The sequence below is a fragment of the Anarrhichthys ocellatus genome, unplaced genomic scaffold (assembly GCF_004355925.1).
Source record: "Anarrhichthys ocellatus isolate YVR2014 unplaced genomic scaffold, GSC_Weel_1.0 scaffold12, whole genome shotgun sequence".
Taxonomy (NCBI): domain Eukaryota; kingdom Metazoa; phylum Chordata; class Actinopteri; order Perciformes; family Anarhichadidae; genus Anarrhichthys; species Anarrhichthys ocellatus.
The window spans coordinates 1415283-1434799 of NW_022280042.1; the positions used below are offsets into that span (position 1 = coordinate 1415283).

The 19517-nt window shown below is 41.6% G+C and overlaps 2 protein-coding genes across 3 annotated transcripts in view; both read right to left on the reverse strand.

The window, feature by feature from the left end:
• Nucleotides 1–10914, reverse strand: part of LOC116385964 (double-stranded RNA-specific editase 1-like) — a 53030-nt gene extending 42116 nt beyond the window's left edge. Inside the window, exon 1 of one of the 2 annotated variants that reach the window (XM_031851824.1) lies at nucleotides 10691–10914. The gene's annotated coding sequence lies outside the window, so the exon portion shown is untranslated. Of the gene's footprint in view, nucleotides 1–6559; nucleotides 10670–10690 lie in introns of those variants that run through there. The other variant, XM_031851826.1, reaches the window with a different exon arrangement.
• A 6210-nt stretch (nucleotides 10915–17124) lies between these two features.
• The window catches only part of slx9 (SLX9 ribosome biogenesis factor), an 8611-nt gene continuing 6218 nt past the window's right edge, over nucleotides 17125–19517 (reverse strand). The window contains exons 3-6 of the mRNA XM_031852177.1: nucleotides 19394–19462; nucleotides 18350–18524; nucleotides 17630–17695; nucleotides 17125–17523 (exon numbers count right to left, since the gene is read on the reverse strand). Coding sequence (XP_031708037.1) covers nucleotides 17397–17523; nucleotides 17630–17695; nucleotides 18350–18524; nucleotides 19394–19462 — 437 coding nt within the window. The 3' untranslated portion in view covers nucleotides 17125–17396. The remainder of the gene's footprint in view (nucleotides 17524–17629; nucleotides 17696–18349; nucleotides 18525–19393; nucleotides 19463–19517) is intronic.

Below are 19517 nucleotides of genomic sequence, written 5' to 3' on the forward strand. Positions count from 1 at the left end.
ACACACACACACACACACACACACACACACACACACACACACACACATCATCGTGTGGAAGTTCTTCAGCATGAGTGAAGAAGACAAAAAGAAAATAAGCTGTAGAGGAACAACTTGTTATATTGTAAGTCATTCCATCATGCTGCTCAGAGTAACCACAGTGAGCCACGAAGCTAAACAGCTAATATTGTCAGAGGTTGCATTGACTTGATTATGATGCATTCAGGCTCTATTCAGTAAAAATGAGTATGGGTGACGGTAAATTAAAATGCTATCATGATGTGTTCAAATGTAATCTTGTAAAATTGAAGACGTTTTTGGCTCCGTAGTTGAATTCATCTAGTTTATTCTTTAAATGGGGTATTAGAAATGAATTATAAACTTCCTCACACAGCAGATTACATTCAACATTAAAAATACTGATGTCAACATTTTATTTTAATTGAAGCAAGTATTTCAATAAAAATAAAACAAAGTACAATTAAAATTAATAATGTAGTGAAAGAAAACCGTCAAAAATATTTTGTATTGTTGTTTTGTATTGAATTATCATCACACTGACTTTGGGACAGCTGAAATTCTTTTTCAGCATTGCTGTCTGTTAGTTCTTTATTTTATGTTATTTTATTTTATTTTATTTATTTTATTTATCGTTTCGACTGTCTCACTGAGCTTTCTGTTATTATTATTATTGCCTTGCTTTTGCTGCTTTGTCTGTCAAAGCACTTGTTTTTGTAAATGTTTTTAAAGGTGCTATTTAAATAAAGTTATCATTATTATTATTATTAATATTAATAATGTCGCTCAGCCGTCCGATTCACCGTGGAGCACCTGAAAGCAACATGTCTCTGTCTAAACCTGAAAGAAAGATTTCTCATGGAGTTTAATGTGACTACTTCCTGTCTCATCTGCAAAGAGAAAGCCGCCTTATAATAACATAATAATAAGCAGCATTATTCTACACGGGAGGGGAAGCATCGCTCACCATCACAGTGGACACACAGCTGGTCTTTAATACATTTGTTTCTCCACCAAATTGACCCTTAGGAGACACTCAAATCTATAAGCTACAGTGGGTGGACAAAATAAAGGAAACACAACATGTTGATGAAGTTTCACATTAAACGCACAAACTGAGACACACAGACGAGTGGTCCTGTGTTCCCGTCAGAACGTGTTCTCCTCACATGGAGACAATATTGATCTCACACCGACAGAGATAACGTCCTCTCACTTGTGTGTTTATACAGCCAAGCAAATAACCACACATTAAATACTAGTAATACATCACCTGTACAATATCTGAACAAAAATACAGCAACCAAACAAGAATAACTACAGCAGCTTCGCTATATGCATGTCAAGTCAATAGGAAATGAAATGCATCATTAAATGTGATCAATGTTAATTGTCATATATATATATTCATATACTGATGTGAGCTGCTCCAGCAACAATAACCCTGGTGAGCTGATAAGAGGAGAGAAGAGCTGTGAAAATAATATAACCTTTTTTTAATCAATAATGCCATTCCGTATTCTTCTGTATTATTCACTATACACAAGCAACACAACATTGGACACAGTTATGAACTGCTCCTTCATGTTGCTGTAATGAGGCTGATGTGAAGAGCATCTTTATTCAGCTACTGAATGTTAGTTTGAATATATATGAGAATACATAATAGAGTATATTAGAACTTTAAGCCTTGTAAACATGTAATATCATTATCATGGCTGAACTTAAATAAAACACACTAATATATGAATCTTACTGATCTCCAGTCAGTAACAACAACGAATCACACAAACATCAAACAGATCAATCTCAACACCTGAATATGGATCAGTCACTCTAAACCTCTTCTGATCATGTAATGGTACCAGATGAACATCTTCATGTCGATTGAACATATAACTACAACCCCCCCCCCCCACTGATAAATATTTAAAAGAATTATGAATCTTACTCAGTTCAACTTTTACTACACGGTGCATTTTCCCCACACTGAGCTCTTCCAAAGAGGAGCTATTTCATTCGTTGGTTACTTCATTACTCTCATTCACATGACACAAAGTTGTTGATAGTAGCTGCTACTTGTTCTGGTTCCACCTCGAGGTTCTACGTGAGCTGATACTAGAAGGTGGAGTTAGAACAATGCAGACCACTGATTGGACCAAACTACGTACACTATGAAGTACACTACGGTGTACACTACACAGTATACTACAGCGTACACACCATATACTACACAGTACACTATGAAGTACACTACAGCGTACACTACACCGTATACTACACAGTACACTATGAAGTACACTACGGCGTACACTACACCGTATACTACACAGTACACTACCTACACTACGGCGTACACTACACCGTATACTACGCTATATTCTATATATTCTATGCCCTGCACTACGTACACTACTTGAGTGGAGCCGTACTATGCAGTGGAAATAAGGCAAAAGTGAATTTTGAAAGCATCAAGTGTGAGCAAGTAATGGTCAGGTCAATAGTATTGATCAAGAATTCTCAGCAGATATATTAATAAAAGGCTGTGTAATGCTTCTAAAGACAGTGTTTAGCTTGAGGACTTCAGCAGCCTCCTGGTCACAACTGAGAGGGTGTTAACGTTCTGAAGTGATTAATGATGTGCAGCTGAAGGTATTGCTCAGCTGGCTTTGTGCAATTATTGTAGCTGGGACCTAATGAAATCATCAACACAGATCATAAACTGTTGATGCATCACAGCGCTGCTATTACTGACTCAGTGTACATCTGCTGCATTCTTCACACGTGTATAAATACACAAGTGAAGTAGCGTGAGGGAGCAGCCTGTCTCGGTGTATCTGCGGTGAGCCTGAAGGCATTAGAGCAGGTGAGGAGAAAACCGGAGTGATAAATGATTCAGCAGCCAGGCATCTCCATAGCCTGACTCCCATTAATGAGGGCCGGCGTTCCCTCTGCTTCATCAAAGTGGCGACCTATGAAATATTAAAGTGAGCCTGACAGCAGCACAACACGGAGCAACACAGAGCGGGGCCTGACCTCCCGCAAGAAGAAAGGGAAGAAGGAAACAATAGGGGGGGAAAAGAGAGAGAGGCGGGGAAAAGCAGAAGAAGTAGCGCTGACTCAGGTGAGGATTCAGGGAATACTCACATCAGCGTCTCAGAAACTGAGGCAGCGAAACGCGCATCGACACAAGTGGCTGCGAAGAAAGGTCTGAAGACGGAGAAAAGGAGATGAGTCTGAACGATTTACGGATATCGATCAAGACGTTCACTTCATTTCATTTCATTTGATGTCCTTTTCAATTTAAATGAAAGTGGTTCCCTTCTGCCAATGTCCCTGAGCACTGAGCGCTTCATTTGTGTCGTTATATTAAAGATTAAAACCCTTTTCATCTAGCACCATCATCAGGTCAACGATTGAATGTGTCCAACTCTTTGCTTTATGAACCAGAACTAATACATTCCCATCAGCCTCAGCTGTACTTTGTCTCTAATGCTAATAAGTAACTGTTAGCATGCTAACACGCTAAACTGAGATGGCGCACACGCGAACCAGGTTTTGACGAGCGAGGAGAATGTGTGAAATAAAAAAAGATGCTATCTGTGGTTCTGCTGCATTCAGTCATCCCTTACTGTAACTGTCCATGGTGATGACACGTGTTGGTCTGTTATAAAGTCAAGTCTATGACTAGTCCAAGTCTCAAGAAGTCACTTTTATGAAGCTCAAGTCTCAAGTTTAGTGACTTAAACGCTGTCGCACAGTCAAAATCAAGCTGTAGACTACTGACAATATTTCAAATGTGAAAGAAATGAAGGAAACATCGTGTGTGAGGGGAACAAAGAAGATTGAAGATATCATAAAGCACTAAAGCATGCTGGTTAAACGTCTCAGACATCTGAGTGAAGGATGTTGGGGGTTTTGTGCTACCAGAACATATTTGTGGTCACAGTGTTTCTTCCTTTCCACTCCAGTTCCTTCCAATCTGTGGTTGTGTGGTTTCTGAAGTAGTACTCTAACTTCCTGTGAGATCTCTGTTACATACTGATAACATGTGATGGGAGGTGGCTTTGAATGAGGAGATAAGCAAGAAGTGGGCCGCTTTCTGTCTGCTCCTGCATGCTGTCTTTTGTTCCATCCATGAGATGTGAGTAGTGTTTGGTTTCCGTACGGCAGAGACACAACATCAGTGTGATTTAAAGATTAGACTTTACAGTGGAGACCCATAGGGACATCAGAATTACTGGGTTCTGTTCCAGATGTGAGAAAGTCATTAAGAATCACATTTATGATACTAAAAATCCAGCAACAATAGTGTTTATCTAACTGCCATAATTAGAATGAATGTCATCATTTAATATGCTTGTTTAAAAACATATCAGTCAACAAGATTCTCATTCTCAAATTCAAGGAACAGAGGAGGAACTGATTTGGCCGGATGCGAGCTCTGTATTCACATCTAAGATTTCCAGGGTTTCATCTCCAGACTTCAAGTGTTCTAAGGCAATTGACATTCACTCTAATGTATCCTCAGCTAAAAGACGAGAAGCTGCTGCTGAGTACGCAGCCACCCAAGCTGTGTTAAAGGTTATGTCTGAGCAAGACTGCCACCAAGAGAAGCTGCAAAGACTTGAAGTTGTAGACCAAGAAGCATCTGCCTTAACTCGCCGTCTTCAAGGAGAAAGGGAAGAGGCTGAACGTAGGATAGAAAAGGAGAAGACGTCTATTCAAGAAACAGCAAGAAGAGAACGCTGCGAGAAAAAAAGTCAGTAGAAGACTAGAAAAGAGACGTTGAGCTAAAAAGCTAAAAAGGCTGAAAGCAGCCCGAGCAAGGCTGTAAGTCTATGATGAAAGTGAAGTCCATCCAGACCAAAGGTTTATACCACATAAGTCTGAGCTGCCTACGGTTCAGCAAGCACTTAATCAGGTGAACCCTGCGTATCAGCACCCACAACCACTAAGAGTTGTGGCTCCAAGAAGTGTGCTTCACAACGACACGGGACTTCCTGGCTGAGGATATTTCAGTATATAGGCTGGCCATCCCAGAGCCTGCAGTCTTTAGGGGCGATCCACTCAAGTTTCAGCATTGAAAGTCGTCCTTTCAGACACTAATTGAGAGGAAAAATATTACATATGCAGAGAAAATCTTCTGCCTTCAGAAATAAGTGGGAGGAGCAGCCAAAGAGGCCTTAGAACAGACCTGGGCATTGTACGGCCCGCGGGCCATATCCGGCCCGCGGGCCAGAAGATTGGTTGGTTCTCTTTGGATCGACCTCCATATGTGAACAAACATTCTCCGTGATGAAGTTTAATTAATCCAGATCCAGATGCTCTCTCACTGACCATCATCTGTCAGCTGTCCTTCACATCTCACCTCACACATTCAACCTGACTTCAGTTCATCGTTCACTGAACTGACAATCAGAAAATGAGGTCATTGGACGACAAACAATAGTAATAAAAGTACTCATTTTGCAGAAACATGATCCCTGTCAGTGTTCTACTATTATATATGGATATGACAAATGTATATGTTGTTTGGATCATTATTCCTGCTGCAGATGTTTAAGGTGGAGCTTATTTTAACTCCTTTATACTCTGTTGTTCAGTTTGGGTAGTTAGGAAAGGTTTGACAAATGATATTGTGCAAAGTAACTAAAGCTGTTAGACAAATGTAGTGGAGTAAAAACTACAATATTCCCCTCTGTGATGTATGGAGTGGAAGTACAAAGTTGAATAAAATAGAAAGAAGTACCTTGTCTTTGTACATAAGTACAGACTTAAGCAAATATACTAGTTACATTCCACCACTGATCATAACGTTCACTCTTACCACTCACAGCTTATCAAAACCAAACAATTTACTTTTTATAAAGAGGTGGAATAATATCATGTGCCCCCCCCCCTGCCTTAGAAGGTGATTGATTCAGAAGATTCATATCACGCAGTATGGGACCTGCTCAATGAATAATATGGCGGGCCTTTTGTAACCCAACTGGTTAGGTACCTGATGGAACACAGAAGGTTCCCCAGCTTTAATTATTTTGTGACATTGCTAACAATGGAAGAATTGCGTGCAACCCGACTGTGGACGAATGTGTTCTTTCTTATTTCAATAATCACCAGCCTGGTTTTGAAATTACTACAAACGTAAGTCCGTGACACACATATTCTAAAACCCATCTCAGTCTACAGAGGCCTCTCGTTTCCAACGCATCCTCACCTGCTGCTCATACATCCAATCACATTGACAACATATTTCCAAACCACACAGCACATTCCCGCCTCTGAAAGTGTGTTTTAAGCCTGTTTTCAGAAGCCATCTGCCACGCCGTCAGCATTCTGCTCCTCTCTCTCCCCCTGGTTCTCCCTCTGACTTACAGCACAGATCTAATATTAGCACAGACTCAAACAAAGCAGGGCTCGATCACTCGGCTCCATAATTAGGAAAATAATGAGTCGGATCATGATGAATGATGAACAAATACACACGCCTCGTTGCACTGAAACCACTCGGATGTTCTTCCAGGACTAACAGGTCTACCTGGCCGCTGAGATCATGAATCCCTTCAGCATTGCACGGATCTGGTTGGCGTGTAGCTTCTTGTCCTCCGTCAAGGCTCTCGCCTCTCTCTGAGATAAGGGCCCTTCCTCTTTGTCCGGCCGTCGCCTCAGGATGAAGCTGTCATTAAGATAAAAGAGGAGCGCTTGTACATCGCTGAGCACCTCAACACTCTGCTCTCACAATGTGTCAAGTTCAAAGTTGCATTGTTACGGTGGGAAAGGGAAATAGTTTGGGTGGCAGGGTGTTGGACACAGGACAGGGAACAAGAACAGAGGTGTGTTCAAGCTGATATTTTAGTATTCTTAAAGTAGTAAAGAACCCACAGCCCTTGGATTCAGCAGCTTACGCTTCGTGACCGTTGTTCTCATCCCGTCTCTGGAGGCAACCGATCCCTAACCGAGTAGTTATGGTTGATCTGCAACCTCTGGGGTAAAGGTTTGGCTACATTTGGGCCGACAGGAAGGCTCTGACGAACAAAGAGCCGGATCACAAAACACTTGAATGATCTATTCTGTTCGCTAGGTATGAGGAGCAGTTGCATCGATCAGCTGGTATTCTACTCTTAGCAGGACGGAGAAACAACCTTCAGATCAGTTGTTGCCATCACTTTTCTTTTAGACCTTCAGGTACCACACCTGATTCTGTTTATTTCCATTCATCCATTCTATCTGTTGATGCAAACCCAGGGCCTATTAGAGACAGTGCCCAGCACAATGTCCAACCCTTCAATTTGATCTTCAATGTGATGTCAGTGTTTGAATCAACAACAAAGCATTGCAACTATATCAGTATTCAACTAGAAGAGCACTCAGAGAGCGCAGACCTCCGGAATAATGGGTTCTTCCTCGTCCACGCTCCACCTTCTTCCAAGTTTCATGAAAATCAGGCCAGTAGTTACTCTGTTATCCTGCGGGAAAACAGACCAACAAACCAAATCGAAAACATAACTTCCTTGGCGGATAAAAATATTTAAATGAATGTTGATGCTCAGTCCACTTTTGGTCCACAACCCAAGAGTTGGGAACCACTGCCTGGAAACATCTCCGCCAGCAGACATAAAGGATAATACTTTAGAGCTTGCCTGAATGTCTCGGTGTGATTCCAAAAGACTAAAGTGAAGAGGACAAACTGGTTTGATGAACCATGATCCAGATTAGTCAGTGCCTTGAGAGTGTGCTTCCTTTTCAGTCCTTGTCCTCACCAATCTGACTGCTTGGTGGTGTGAAAAAAGACGACTGAGTCATGTAAGACACGGGGTTAAGCTGAAGGCACATTAATTGTCTAAAAGAGGATTCAGCAGTCTACAGACCGGTCGGACCATCCAGTCTGCTCCGCTAATCCCAGACAGTGGAGCGACTCAGCCCCGGATTTATTCCAAGAGACCATCACTAAGTAGGTCTAATATCAGGGAGAGGACGGGCAGAGACCCATTTAAAGCACTTTCTATTCCTTTTACACCTCGAGCACACTCACTGAGTGGATATGTGCTGAACGATCATTTATCAAGCAAACGTGTCAAACATTGGTCCAGAGTGAGGTTTGATTCTTTCCTCTGTTTTATGTCATTCATTGAATTACTTTGAGATGTTGGGCAGACAAGGTAAAATGCTACTTGAACACATTGCCTGGCACTAAACGTGGACGCTGAACGTAAATCCCGAGGTTTGGAATGGTCCATTCTGAAAGTCCTATACTGGGCTGCTCATTTAGAAGCATGCAAAGTGTCACAAACATCCAAGGCGTCAGTGGAAGAAACGGAAAAGTCAGAACTTGATTGTATGATGTGTCACCAGACGCACATCTAAAAGAAAAAGTGTGTATGGCTGTTCTGGATGGACACACTCAAAGGCATTAAAGAGAGGACGGAGCGTTCAGATGGGAATAAAGGGGTCTCACCTTCAAGATACTCATGGTGAATATTTTCTGTTTATTATGAAAATGTGGCGGACCTAATTAACGGGAAAAACTGGAACCTCGACTCTTTTTTGGTACCAACCACAATGTGAACTAAGCATCGAGTACCAGAACTCACCAGTACTCATTCAATGTCTGATCAGAATCCCAATCTTCAATAATAATGTGTTTAAATTATAATTCAATTATAACTATAATGTTGCCATTTTTAGACTGTAAGGCAAAGTTGTTGTATGGCTGCTTGTACTTGGACATCATTTCATATTTGAGGACTTCTCAAAGGTATCCAGAAGAGATAGCGTTGGTCATTGTACCAGCACTAGTACCCAAAACATCAAACAAGATTCAGCCCTCTGCGCTGGATCCCTGTTTCAGTGATGTGCATTAAATACAACAGAATGAGTCCAGTTTTGCTGAAGATGCCCACTGATTGAGTCACACCTAACCGACTTTGAGTACACATGCATGGAAGTGAACATGCATTTTGTCATCCGCCTTTTTTAGTTCTATTTCTGTGCATGTAGGCTAAGTGGAAGATGAGAGCAAACAAAAAAAAAAGAAGCCCACGGCGAGTTGAGCCGAGCCATGCAGAGGCCAGAAGTAATCGCAGCACAAATGAATTTGCCAAACAGTCGTTGTGTTGCAGCCAAAGGCAGTTTTCCTCACAGGGGAGTAACACGGGATAATCCGTCTTCATACTGGAATAGTCTTTTAATGTGTTATGCATAATTAATACGTGTTTCCAAGGAAATGGATGTTTAACACACTCCTTCTATGAGCCGTGAATTTACAACTTCAACAACCTATTCGTGCTGAACTGACTGTGCTTTTATTTATGTTTTTTGACAATACCGTCAGCATAAATTTATCTTTTTTTTGTTGCATCCGTTTAGTTATTTGGAGTTCTGAGGTCAATATTCCTCAGTCTCCTCAGCATGAGGAGGAATTTAAAACGATTCTCATTGGAGTCGTTTTAACAACAACAACAACTGAGTTTCCATGAAGCTTCTGCTGCCACTGCTTGTCATTAGGGTCTGCAGCACAGCAACCAAAAGGACCACATGTACGCATATTTCCACTTACATAGAGTAAAATGCACAAAGATGAATAATGTGCAAAACATGTTTTGGAAAATGTGGGCTGTAACGTTTCTACCAGAACCAGGAAGCAGAGAACAGCGAGTCAAACCTGCTAATAAATGATGATTTCAGGGTTCTCCATTAAAAAAGCTTGCATTGTTAACGAGTCTTGTTTCCCAGAACAGTTGTCATTATTTATGGGTTCTACTCCTCACAGACTACAGTGTTTACTTCTAAGAAGATTCTACTTTTATGAATGTTTCTCCTTTCACAACACAAACATGTTGCCCTAATTGAAAGAAATTGGGCATTTTTCCTATAAGGTTTGACTTTGACCAAACCTGATGCATGATTTTAAAATGTTCTTGTTTCCATGTCTATGTATTTTTGCTGATTAGAGAATCAAGAATAAATGTTGTCATAGAGTTTAGTGTGACACAGGACATAATACAGAATAATTTAGTATAATGGTGTCCTTTTGTGTGAAAATTGTGTTAATATGTTGCTAATTCTAATAATATTACATAATTGATCATTCTTCAAATATTGCGATATAGCCTACAGTAGATGCTTTAGGAGTCGTGCTCGCTGAGCGTTTCCTCGCGTCAAGAGAAAGGCGTGCAGAACTTCATCGAGTTAACTATTCATTTAAGGAAGACTTGATTGTCGGCTAAATGGTATTTTACACAAATAAACTTGACAGACGGTGTGACTCATTCGGACGGATCCTTCGATTCGGCGTACAGATAAAAGACATTGCAGTGCTAGTTCCAATATTACAGCCGCTTTGCCTGCTGGATCACCTGTATATTCCGGTAGATTCCCCGGGCTGTGCAGCGGCGGGCAGCGTTTAGAAGTTGTGTTTTAATATGCACCACCGTTGCTTTTCACCTCATAGTATACACACCGTGTTCATCAGCGTGATTTATTTCTTAAATAAAACACAGTGTTTGTTTCACGCGCCGTGTGTTTACATTACGTGAAGAGAGACTAAATTGACACATTTTACAACGGAGTTTTGAATGGGCGAAGATGTATACCTCGCTATACAATTTTAATAAGAGCAAAAAAATAAATAAAATAAAAATATGAAGGCGACACATGAACGGGGACTTACGGTGAGCGTTCAGTCTAAGATCACGAGGAGTCTCTCTGGAGCAGGTGATGCTGCAGCGTCCGAGCTCCACGGCGCTCCGGGGGGGGCGCGCAACAGGGGTGAGTGTCGCTCCGCGGGGTGAGGGAGGGAAAACACGCACCACACGGAAACACTGGGCAATATCACCCAGGCACAGTCTCTCCTGGCTGCTCCAAAAGCTGCCTGGTCTCATTGGACGGGAGGGAAGAGGTGGGTGCAGGAGGAAAAACCAGGCCACATGGGCGCGTTACGCAGCAGCACGCGCACTGATTGGACACGCTGGCGACAGAGGACTGTTTTTATGCGCCATGTGTAACACGCTATGTGTGTAAGTCATAGACTGTATAGAAGGAGGTGGACGCTCCAGTGTTTATAATTATCTTTAGATAATAAATGTGAGAAATATGATCATTTAACAATAAATCAGTGTAAGAAACACATCTGAGGAGCTTTTATTCTGAAAATATTCGGGTTTTCAGGTGAATAGTGTAACACAGTGAAATAATAGATATCGCCATGAAACGTCCTCCAGTTGATTACTTACATTAGGCAATTATTTTTTTCTATTAGAAAATATATATATATTTTTAGATATGTGCTAATTTGCATACATTTATATAATATGAATCTGAATATTTGATAAAGTCAGGTTCAAAATTCTTGTTGAGTCAAGTTTTTTATTTCCAGAGGGGATTTTGGATATCTCTTTGTATCACTTCATGAATCCAAAATTCTGTCAACAGCCATAAAAATGATTTATTTATTTTTCCAAAATCTCAATGTTTTTAGAAATAGAAATGCTGTATAAATCAGGCTGTGAATGATATCTGAACAACCCCCTCTGTACAAACCTTCAGAATAAGACAAACATTTTATACTACTGGTTATGTTTAGGCAACAAAACGGCTTAGTTCCCACGGGACATGTTTATCTCCAACAACCGTCTTCTGGGTTTAACCGCTCCACCACCCAGACCTCATCTATGTGGACTCATTTAAATTCATTTGTGACACATCAACAGCAAACATCCACGACAAAATAAGTTTCCCTCGAAACATAATTCACAATGCAGATTTGTTGAGAACATCTTTATTGGGGACACGGCTGCTGCAGCAGTTTGTTCTTCCTCGTTATGTTACAGCCTCCTCATGTAGAGAGCTCAAGGGGTGACCTAGTTTCCCAACAGGAAGTTAGCATCACTGGTTCCCTGCACTGAAAGCCAATGTGTTTTTTTCCATTGGATTGTGGATTACTGTAGAGAATAAACTCTGTGGACAACAAACATTTACAAGATTTGTTCAGCAAGATAATCTTCACAAACACCACTTTATGATTTCTAAAGCGTGAATGCAACGTTAACCACAGACCTTATTTCAGACATTCAACCAACAAACACATTCAAAAAACACTTGAAACCTTGTAAAGTGTAAAAATGCTGACTCATTCCTGGTTTTAAGACTCGTTCATTAAGCTCTCTATTGAATTTTTCCATTGTGCATGTTTTAATTCCCCATTTAACCACGTTTGTGTTTATGATCAGGCAGAGATGAGGACTTGGACACACTGACTTGGATTTGCAAAAAATGACTTGTGAGCATCTCTGCTATCAGGCAGTAATGGCTTTGGGTCCCCAACCCATTCCATCTGGTTTAACCTTAGTACACGTCTGTGGATAAACCTGCACTTCATCCTTACTCTCAATTATATTACTTGTCGAATTACAAACAAAAACGCAACAAGAGTTGTAATTTCTATTGTTGTACTCGGAGTGTGTTACCCTGTGAAATCTGTGAACCAACATCTGGATTTATTGGCACTTATTAACATTCCTCCGTCTACTGGAAGCACAGTAGACATAAATATGGACTTTGAGGAAGCACATTAGAATTGAATAGCTGAGGCGTTCCACACAAACATCATTTAGGAGCGCTGAGGACTTTGCTTGTGTTACAGGATAACTAAAGAAGAGCTACACATGGCCTCTGATGGCACACTGTGACCTTTTGACCTCTTCTTTTTAGCCTTTTGTTTTGTGGTTTCGTTAAGAACAGCTGTGAGTTTTATTAGAATGAATATGAATGCCTCATACATCTTCATGAGCGCCACAGAAGTGTCAAAGCTCTGCTTTTTTCAAAATGTAATTGAATGTTTTAAACATCTGTGGTTATTATGTCTGGACGACATATTTCATCCTTTAGTGTCCCTGTTTTTATTTGTCGCTATCACATCAAGCATAAAGGAACAGCTTGCCATCATCCTTTATTTGTGTATGAACCTCAGGTTTCCAGAATACTGTACATGTACCATATCATATAAAAAACGCACCAGTCCCCCTTCAGCGTCTGTATGAGGCGCACTGGAATTTCGAGTAACTAAACTGTAGACCCCGACAAAGTCTGTAGAGGAGGTCTGGGTGGATGGATGTGTGTAACAAACACAGGACTTTCACAAAGGAGACCGCTGTTAGTGTCCTGTGTCATACCAGGAGTCAACAATGATTTATTTAGAGTTATGTATGTTTAAGTACTTCACTTACGTCACTCACATAATGTAGGCTGCAGTAACTGAAGTTGTGCCACAAGACTTTACTCCTGAGGTCAGCACAATGTGATCAATGTCTCTCTGCCAACAGCAGCTTTCATACTCGGCTTTCTTCATGTTCAGAGTTAGTGAAGGAAAATTTTCCATGTAGGTGTTGCAGTGCAACCAAATCCCACACTGATTATTTTTGGCGCAGCAGAGACATGGCACCAGTTGTGTGTTGCTTATGACCTCATGACAGCTACTGGAAATCATCCAATGTGAAGAAACTGACATCAGGCTTCACATGCGACTCTGGGTTAGAAAGTAAACGTTTTTTCTAACAACATGGGACTCAGTAGATATCGGTATAAACCCCTTTTCTGTGAATAAACACGAAGGTGGAGGCAGAATAACTCTGTGAACACGTTAGTTAGCTTTAACTAGCTTAGCAAGTTTTATGTTTACTTGTTTTTAACAAGAGGAAAATAGGAGTTTCTTTGAATATGTGAAAAAAGTTGCTCTTCCAGCATTGGCAACAGTTGCCAACATTGCAAAGCAACCCAAAAAAAGTCAGTCAAGAGAGTATTCCAATACCGCCGAAGCGTGTCAGAGTTGTGCTTGTGGCTATGGTTAGCATAAGGCTAAACTCTTAGCTACATTTTCTCTCTCTTTCTAAGAGTTTAGTCGATTATCAACATTTCATCTCCGTCCCAGCCCAGTTAGCTCTTCTCCAGTCAAAGAAGCTTTAGATTCAGTAGTTGATAAATCTATATGTCCCTTCAGACCAAAGTCACGCCACCAAAATGATCATTACGTACATAAACAACCACCATCGGTAAGGTGCGTACTCAGAACTGTCAAGAAAGAAGCTTGTGGAAGACTGGTGAGGAGCAATGAAACATCTTTGTTTTTGTCAAACCATTGGATTCATTGATTGCTGTCACAATGAAATGAGAACAAATCAAAAGAAAATTACCAACCCTGCCTTTTAGATGTGGTTGGGATTATCTACTTAAGATAATTCCATTATAAACTAAGTGAAAATAAAAACAACTACAGGTCCGTGGAGTAAGAAGAAGGTGTGACACAAATACCAAACACATGTCTTCCATGTTGCAGAGTGTTGCAATCATTTTGGCCCTGAACACATCCCTGATTGATCACAAAACATAAGTAGCTGCTGTATTGTCACATTTCCACTGAAGTTATGAACTAGTTAAAACAATAATGGTTCAACACGTGGGACCTGTATTTGTGTTTTCGCTCAGGTTAACTCTGTAAAAGGAGGCAGCAGACGAGAGGAAGCCCTGCAGCAACCGTTCCTGCTTAATCACCAACACACTCAGGATGATTTCTTACCACCAGGAATGTTCTATTATTCACCAAACATGTTGATCTGATAAATTGTTTGTTTTGTTCCCAGGTTGGCTAGCATCCCGCAGCAGACAGGAATGAGTCATGAATGAGAAATATGTGACTGAGCTGGAGGGGCCCGGAGCTGATCCAGAGTCAGAAGAAATGTACACACCGGAGAACAAACACACGAAGGTGCTCGGTCACTCCAGTCATGCTCCTCTTATACAGCTCTGGTCTTTTAACAGAGGGAAATATCATTCATACAAATGTACAGTGGCCCAGAGGGGCCATGCAGCACAACTTTGATCAAACGCAACACTGAGAACAACAAGCACCTGAAGGAAGAATGACTCCAACTCGACTCAGCAAATACTGCATTTACATTTCTGCTGCCAATAAAGACAGGAACAGAGAGGTATTTATTCAAGTCAGACATGTTGCCTTCAAAATAAAAGACTGAAAGCTGTGAGAATAAAGTGGATGGATTGTGATCTGGTGCGACATTTTCGACTTGAATGAATAATGTATTAATAATGTATGATCTCTCAAATAATAATACTCATAGATGAATTAATGTAACATAATGTGTCGTGTAGGAGAGCAGGCAGCAAGGGAAGAAGGAAGTCACCATTCAGAAAGTCCAAAAACAAATAGCAATAAAGTATAGAGAGACAATATTATATATATATTAACAAATTGTTGGTTGATAGGTTTTAGTCTTTTCATGAGTTTGGTGACGAGAACAAAAATGCAGGATAACAGTGAATAAATAATGGTTCTTTAGTGCTAACAGAGCTAACAGAGTTCACCAAGAGGGGACCTCTCGCCCTCTGTAGCCCGCTGCTCATCTCTGCTGCAGGACGAAGGCTCCAGGATGCATTACCCCAAACAACCAACTGTCAGAAATCAAGCTGCATTGTGGGTAATGTAGGCGCCAGGTTTTCACAAAGACAAATGTGTGGAATAAAAAAAGAAACTGTGTTCCTGGTTCTGCTGCATCGATTTGATCCCTTTTTAATGGCTAATGTTCCTGTAGTTGAGGGACTCTAATCTGTAATCCCAGAACACACAAAGCTGACACACTGACGAGTGATCTAGGATGTGAAGCGGTTCACCTGCAGCTGTCTTCTTTTATGATTTCTATCTTTTTTTCCCTTTTCATGTCATTCAAAGCACGTCTTTCATTCTTCGCCGGATGTTGTGAGTTTCCGCAGGAGTTGAAATGAAGACGTTTGTCTGTGGAGAGACTTGTTGCAGCGCGGCCCCTTAATCCTCTTCCTGCCTCTGCCTCTGGTGTTGACTTTAGGTCAGACTCTGCTGTCAGAGTATCAGCTGGTGATGAAGTCTGTCTCCAATGGTCCATTAGGCAGAGCAGGAATGTAGGACAGTCAAAATAAGAGTATGTCCGTACCTGTGTGAGGAGGTCCAACACATCCACTGCTCCATAACGTCCGTGTATGTAGAGAACAATGAGCTCTGATTACTCTGTGCTCTTATCCATTATTAATGAGCCCTAATGACAGCGCTGAAGCCTGTATTGATCAGGTTTTTCTTACCTCTAATCTAATCATAGCCGACTCTTCCAGAGGGCCAAGGGCTGAGCCTCCTTCTTTTCTTTGTCGCCGACATATCTTCTTCCATCTCGGTGCAGAGGAGCTCACAAACTGGAAAACTTCACTAAAAGTGACTGGAAATGTCTGATTTCATTGCAATATTATTGTGCTTTAATTTAGTACTGCACTCAAGTAGATGTTAGAGGTGTACTTTACTTGAATGTGCCCAAAACTTTCTAATTCTACTCCACCACGTAGACATTTTACTTCACCATATTTATTACCATCCAGCCATTTTAATATTTAATATACTTTAAGCACTTTTTCCAGATATTTACATAGTTTTCCAGAAGTAACATTTTCAATGCAGGACCTTTACTTGTGAGTATTGTTAGTGTGGCATTGATACTTTTACTCACAGTGATAAAGTATTTCCTCCACCACTAATAAAATAACTACAAAATAAGTCATAATTATGATGTTGCCTCTGAAATAAGAGATAATAGTTTGTGAATTAGTTCAAAGAAGTCTGTTTTTTTACTGAAATAGAATGTTAGAATCATGTGAACTCATTGAGATGATGAATTTTATTCTGAAGCGGCAGAAACGAGATTCTGTACAAACAGATATTGAAGTTTCTGAAAATATTCCACAACATGTTGATGTGCTGACTGATGATAGTCTGACAATATTTTCCATTCAGCGCTCGGCTCGGTGTTGCCCTGACAAGATGTTCATTTACATGGATCAGTGCAGTTGCTATGGTTATTGCTGATGAGTCACTCGCTGCTGCTGATCTTATTCTCAACACGGCACGATGAGAAGATACCCAAAATAGAAGAGAGGGGATGATTGTGGAGGTGTTGATGGAAACAAGGCAGATTTGTTTGCATCATTTGATTATCACATCTTTTTGACTCGGAGCCAAAACCAACGCACCTGGAGACGTTTCATCATATAGAAAACACACATGAGAGCTGATTGTTGAGTGTACTGAGATTTATTACAGAAGAGGAGAAGTGGCTAATAAAGCTGGGAGGATATCGGTTACAGTCAACACTTACAAACACCACCCTTTCTGCTCCTCTCCTTCTTGGTGGGGGAGCAGTCAGCAGCATCCTTCAGTCCGGGGTTGAGAGCGATCGGGTTCTTCCTCCTTCTAAACCCAAGGAGGTGCCGGGGTCGGGTTCCCCCTGACAGAAGTGTTGACTGGGATTTGTTGATTAACGTGTGTGGAAGCACTTCCCCCGCTGCTGTTAGCTGGGACCCTGCTCTTCTTCCTGCCTCATCCTCTTCCTCAGCTGCTCACCGATGTCAGACAGAGGGTTCATTTTGGCCGAGAGCGTCTTAACTGCGTCGCTAAACCGGCTCGTCTCCGTTTCCCTGCAATAAAGGGAAACACAGGAATGTCCAGATGTTGAAAGGGGAGTGTAACATATGTAAAATGATTAGTATGAATATTCGGATTATAGCATAGAAAGCTGCTTACATGAGTTTGCGTTTCTGTGACTGTTTCATCTGACTGAAGTCTGTTGGTTCGGGCCTCTTCACGGGCCTGAAGGGAGAAGACAGGACAAAGACGGGGACATGTTCACATCAGGACATCAAGAGGACATTCTGCAGCCCGATGCTGCATCGTGGATAACTCACCTGTACGACCTGTTTGGTACTAAATAGACTTTTATCTCCGTTGGTGCTGAGCAGGATGTGATGAGAAGGAGCCCTGCGCTCCGAGCGGTGAACCCTCAGACATTTACGAGCGTGTGAGTAACGGCCTGAGCGGGAGGATCCGCAGCAGAGCCGGACTCCGAAGAGAAGAGAGGTAATTAAAAGATTCCACCATACGAGCCTCACCCTGACATGATTTATGTTTTCTGTGGAACGACTGCCTTTAATTGGCTTCTAGATCAGATAGGGAGGGTGGTCTTTGTTGGCGTCTCTGCTTGCATTAACTCCATTATATATATATTCAGTATTTTGAATCCATGGCGGTTGTATGATATGTGAAGTCTATGGGCTGTGAGGGAAGTGGGGGCGGCCTGTTGTAATGGATTGAACCTGTTTGTACGTCAGGTTATCGCTCAGTTATTCAGAGGTTAACGTAATGTTGCCGTAGTGGTAGTATCGGTGTAGATCTGATCTGATGAACACATTACTGGACCGATACAGATGAAATGGTAGGATCATGGAGGGTCACCTTGGCACTTACACTCTGTTTTTCCGGCTCTTGCGGCGAGCGGCGGGGGCCGTGGCGGCGGGGGCGACCAGCTGAGAGAGCTCCGGCAGGGCGTCGGCCAGCGGCCTCATGTCCCCCACCACGGGGGTAGCCTGTCTCCTCGCCTCGGCCGCCTGCTGCTCCTTGGCCTGTTTGATGGAGCTGATCTCTGAGAGGAGGGAGGGAGGGGGGGACAGAGAGAGAGGGAGAGAGACAGACATGAGTTAGACATTGTTCAGTGTTCATACAGGTTTAGGTAAGTTTGAATAAACTTAACTTTACTAGTTCCACTGGTCCATTATATGTGTTTACCTCCTCTTCAATCATGTACTATCTATTTATTTAGAATTAGCTGGATAAGTGTACTGTTCATTTTATTGGTTCTGCTTGTTGTTTTTCTTGTTCTAGATAAATCTAAATAATAAAGACAATGTAGATAAATAAAGAAGGTGAGAACGTTTTAGCAGCTCTGTAAAGGCTGTACTTCAGGAGAACTGGACACCGCATTCAAAGATGGCGCCCCATTCATTCCTATGACAGTTGGGCCGGTACTGCTCTACTGCCCCTACCCCGAGTCTGTCATCTGAAACGGCTAATATTTCTCTCCATTTTCTTTTTTTAATTCCTGAAAACTGTCCGCTCTTGGGTTTCAGCCATTAGCACCTAATTATACGTCTGGACAGGATATGCGTCCTGTTACCCGGGAATTGATTAGCTCAGCAGCCGGCTACGGTTACACGCCTCAGCGCAATTACGGGAGATGATGGCGCTGGTGTTGGGTCGCCCAGTTATAATTACAGGGAGACCCAAAGATTCATCTTCAGACGAACAGATTTTGAACAGATGAGGATGAAAAGCTTTGATGGATAGCTTTGCTGGTGTTGACGATAAGGATGTGGGCCGACCTGAACTATTTGTTTCAGATTCACACACACCAAGTTGGATAAGATGTGCTGAACTGAAGTGCTAGAAGAACCATAATACCATAATAATAATACCATAAATACATAATGTCCAACAGGATGTGGATAAACTCACTGTTAAGCCACCTCTCCCTCCTCTCCTTCATCTTCTCTTTCTTTGACTTGACTTTCTTCTCTTCTGGGCCTGTGAAAACACACACACACACACACACACACACACACACACACACACACACACA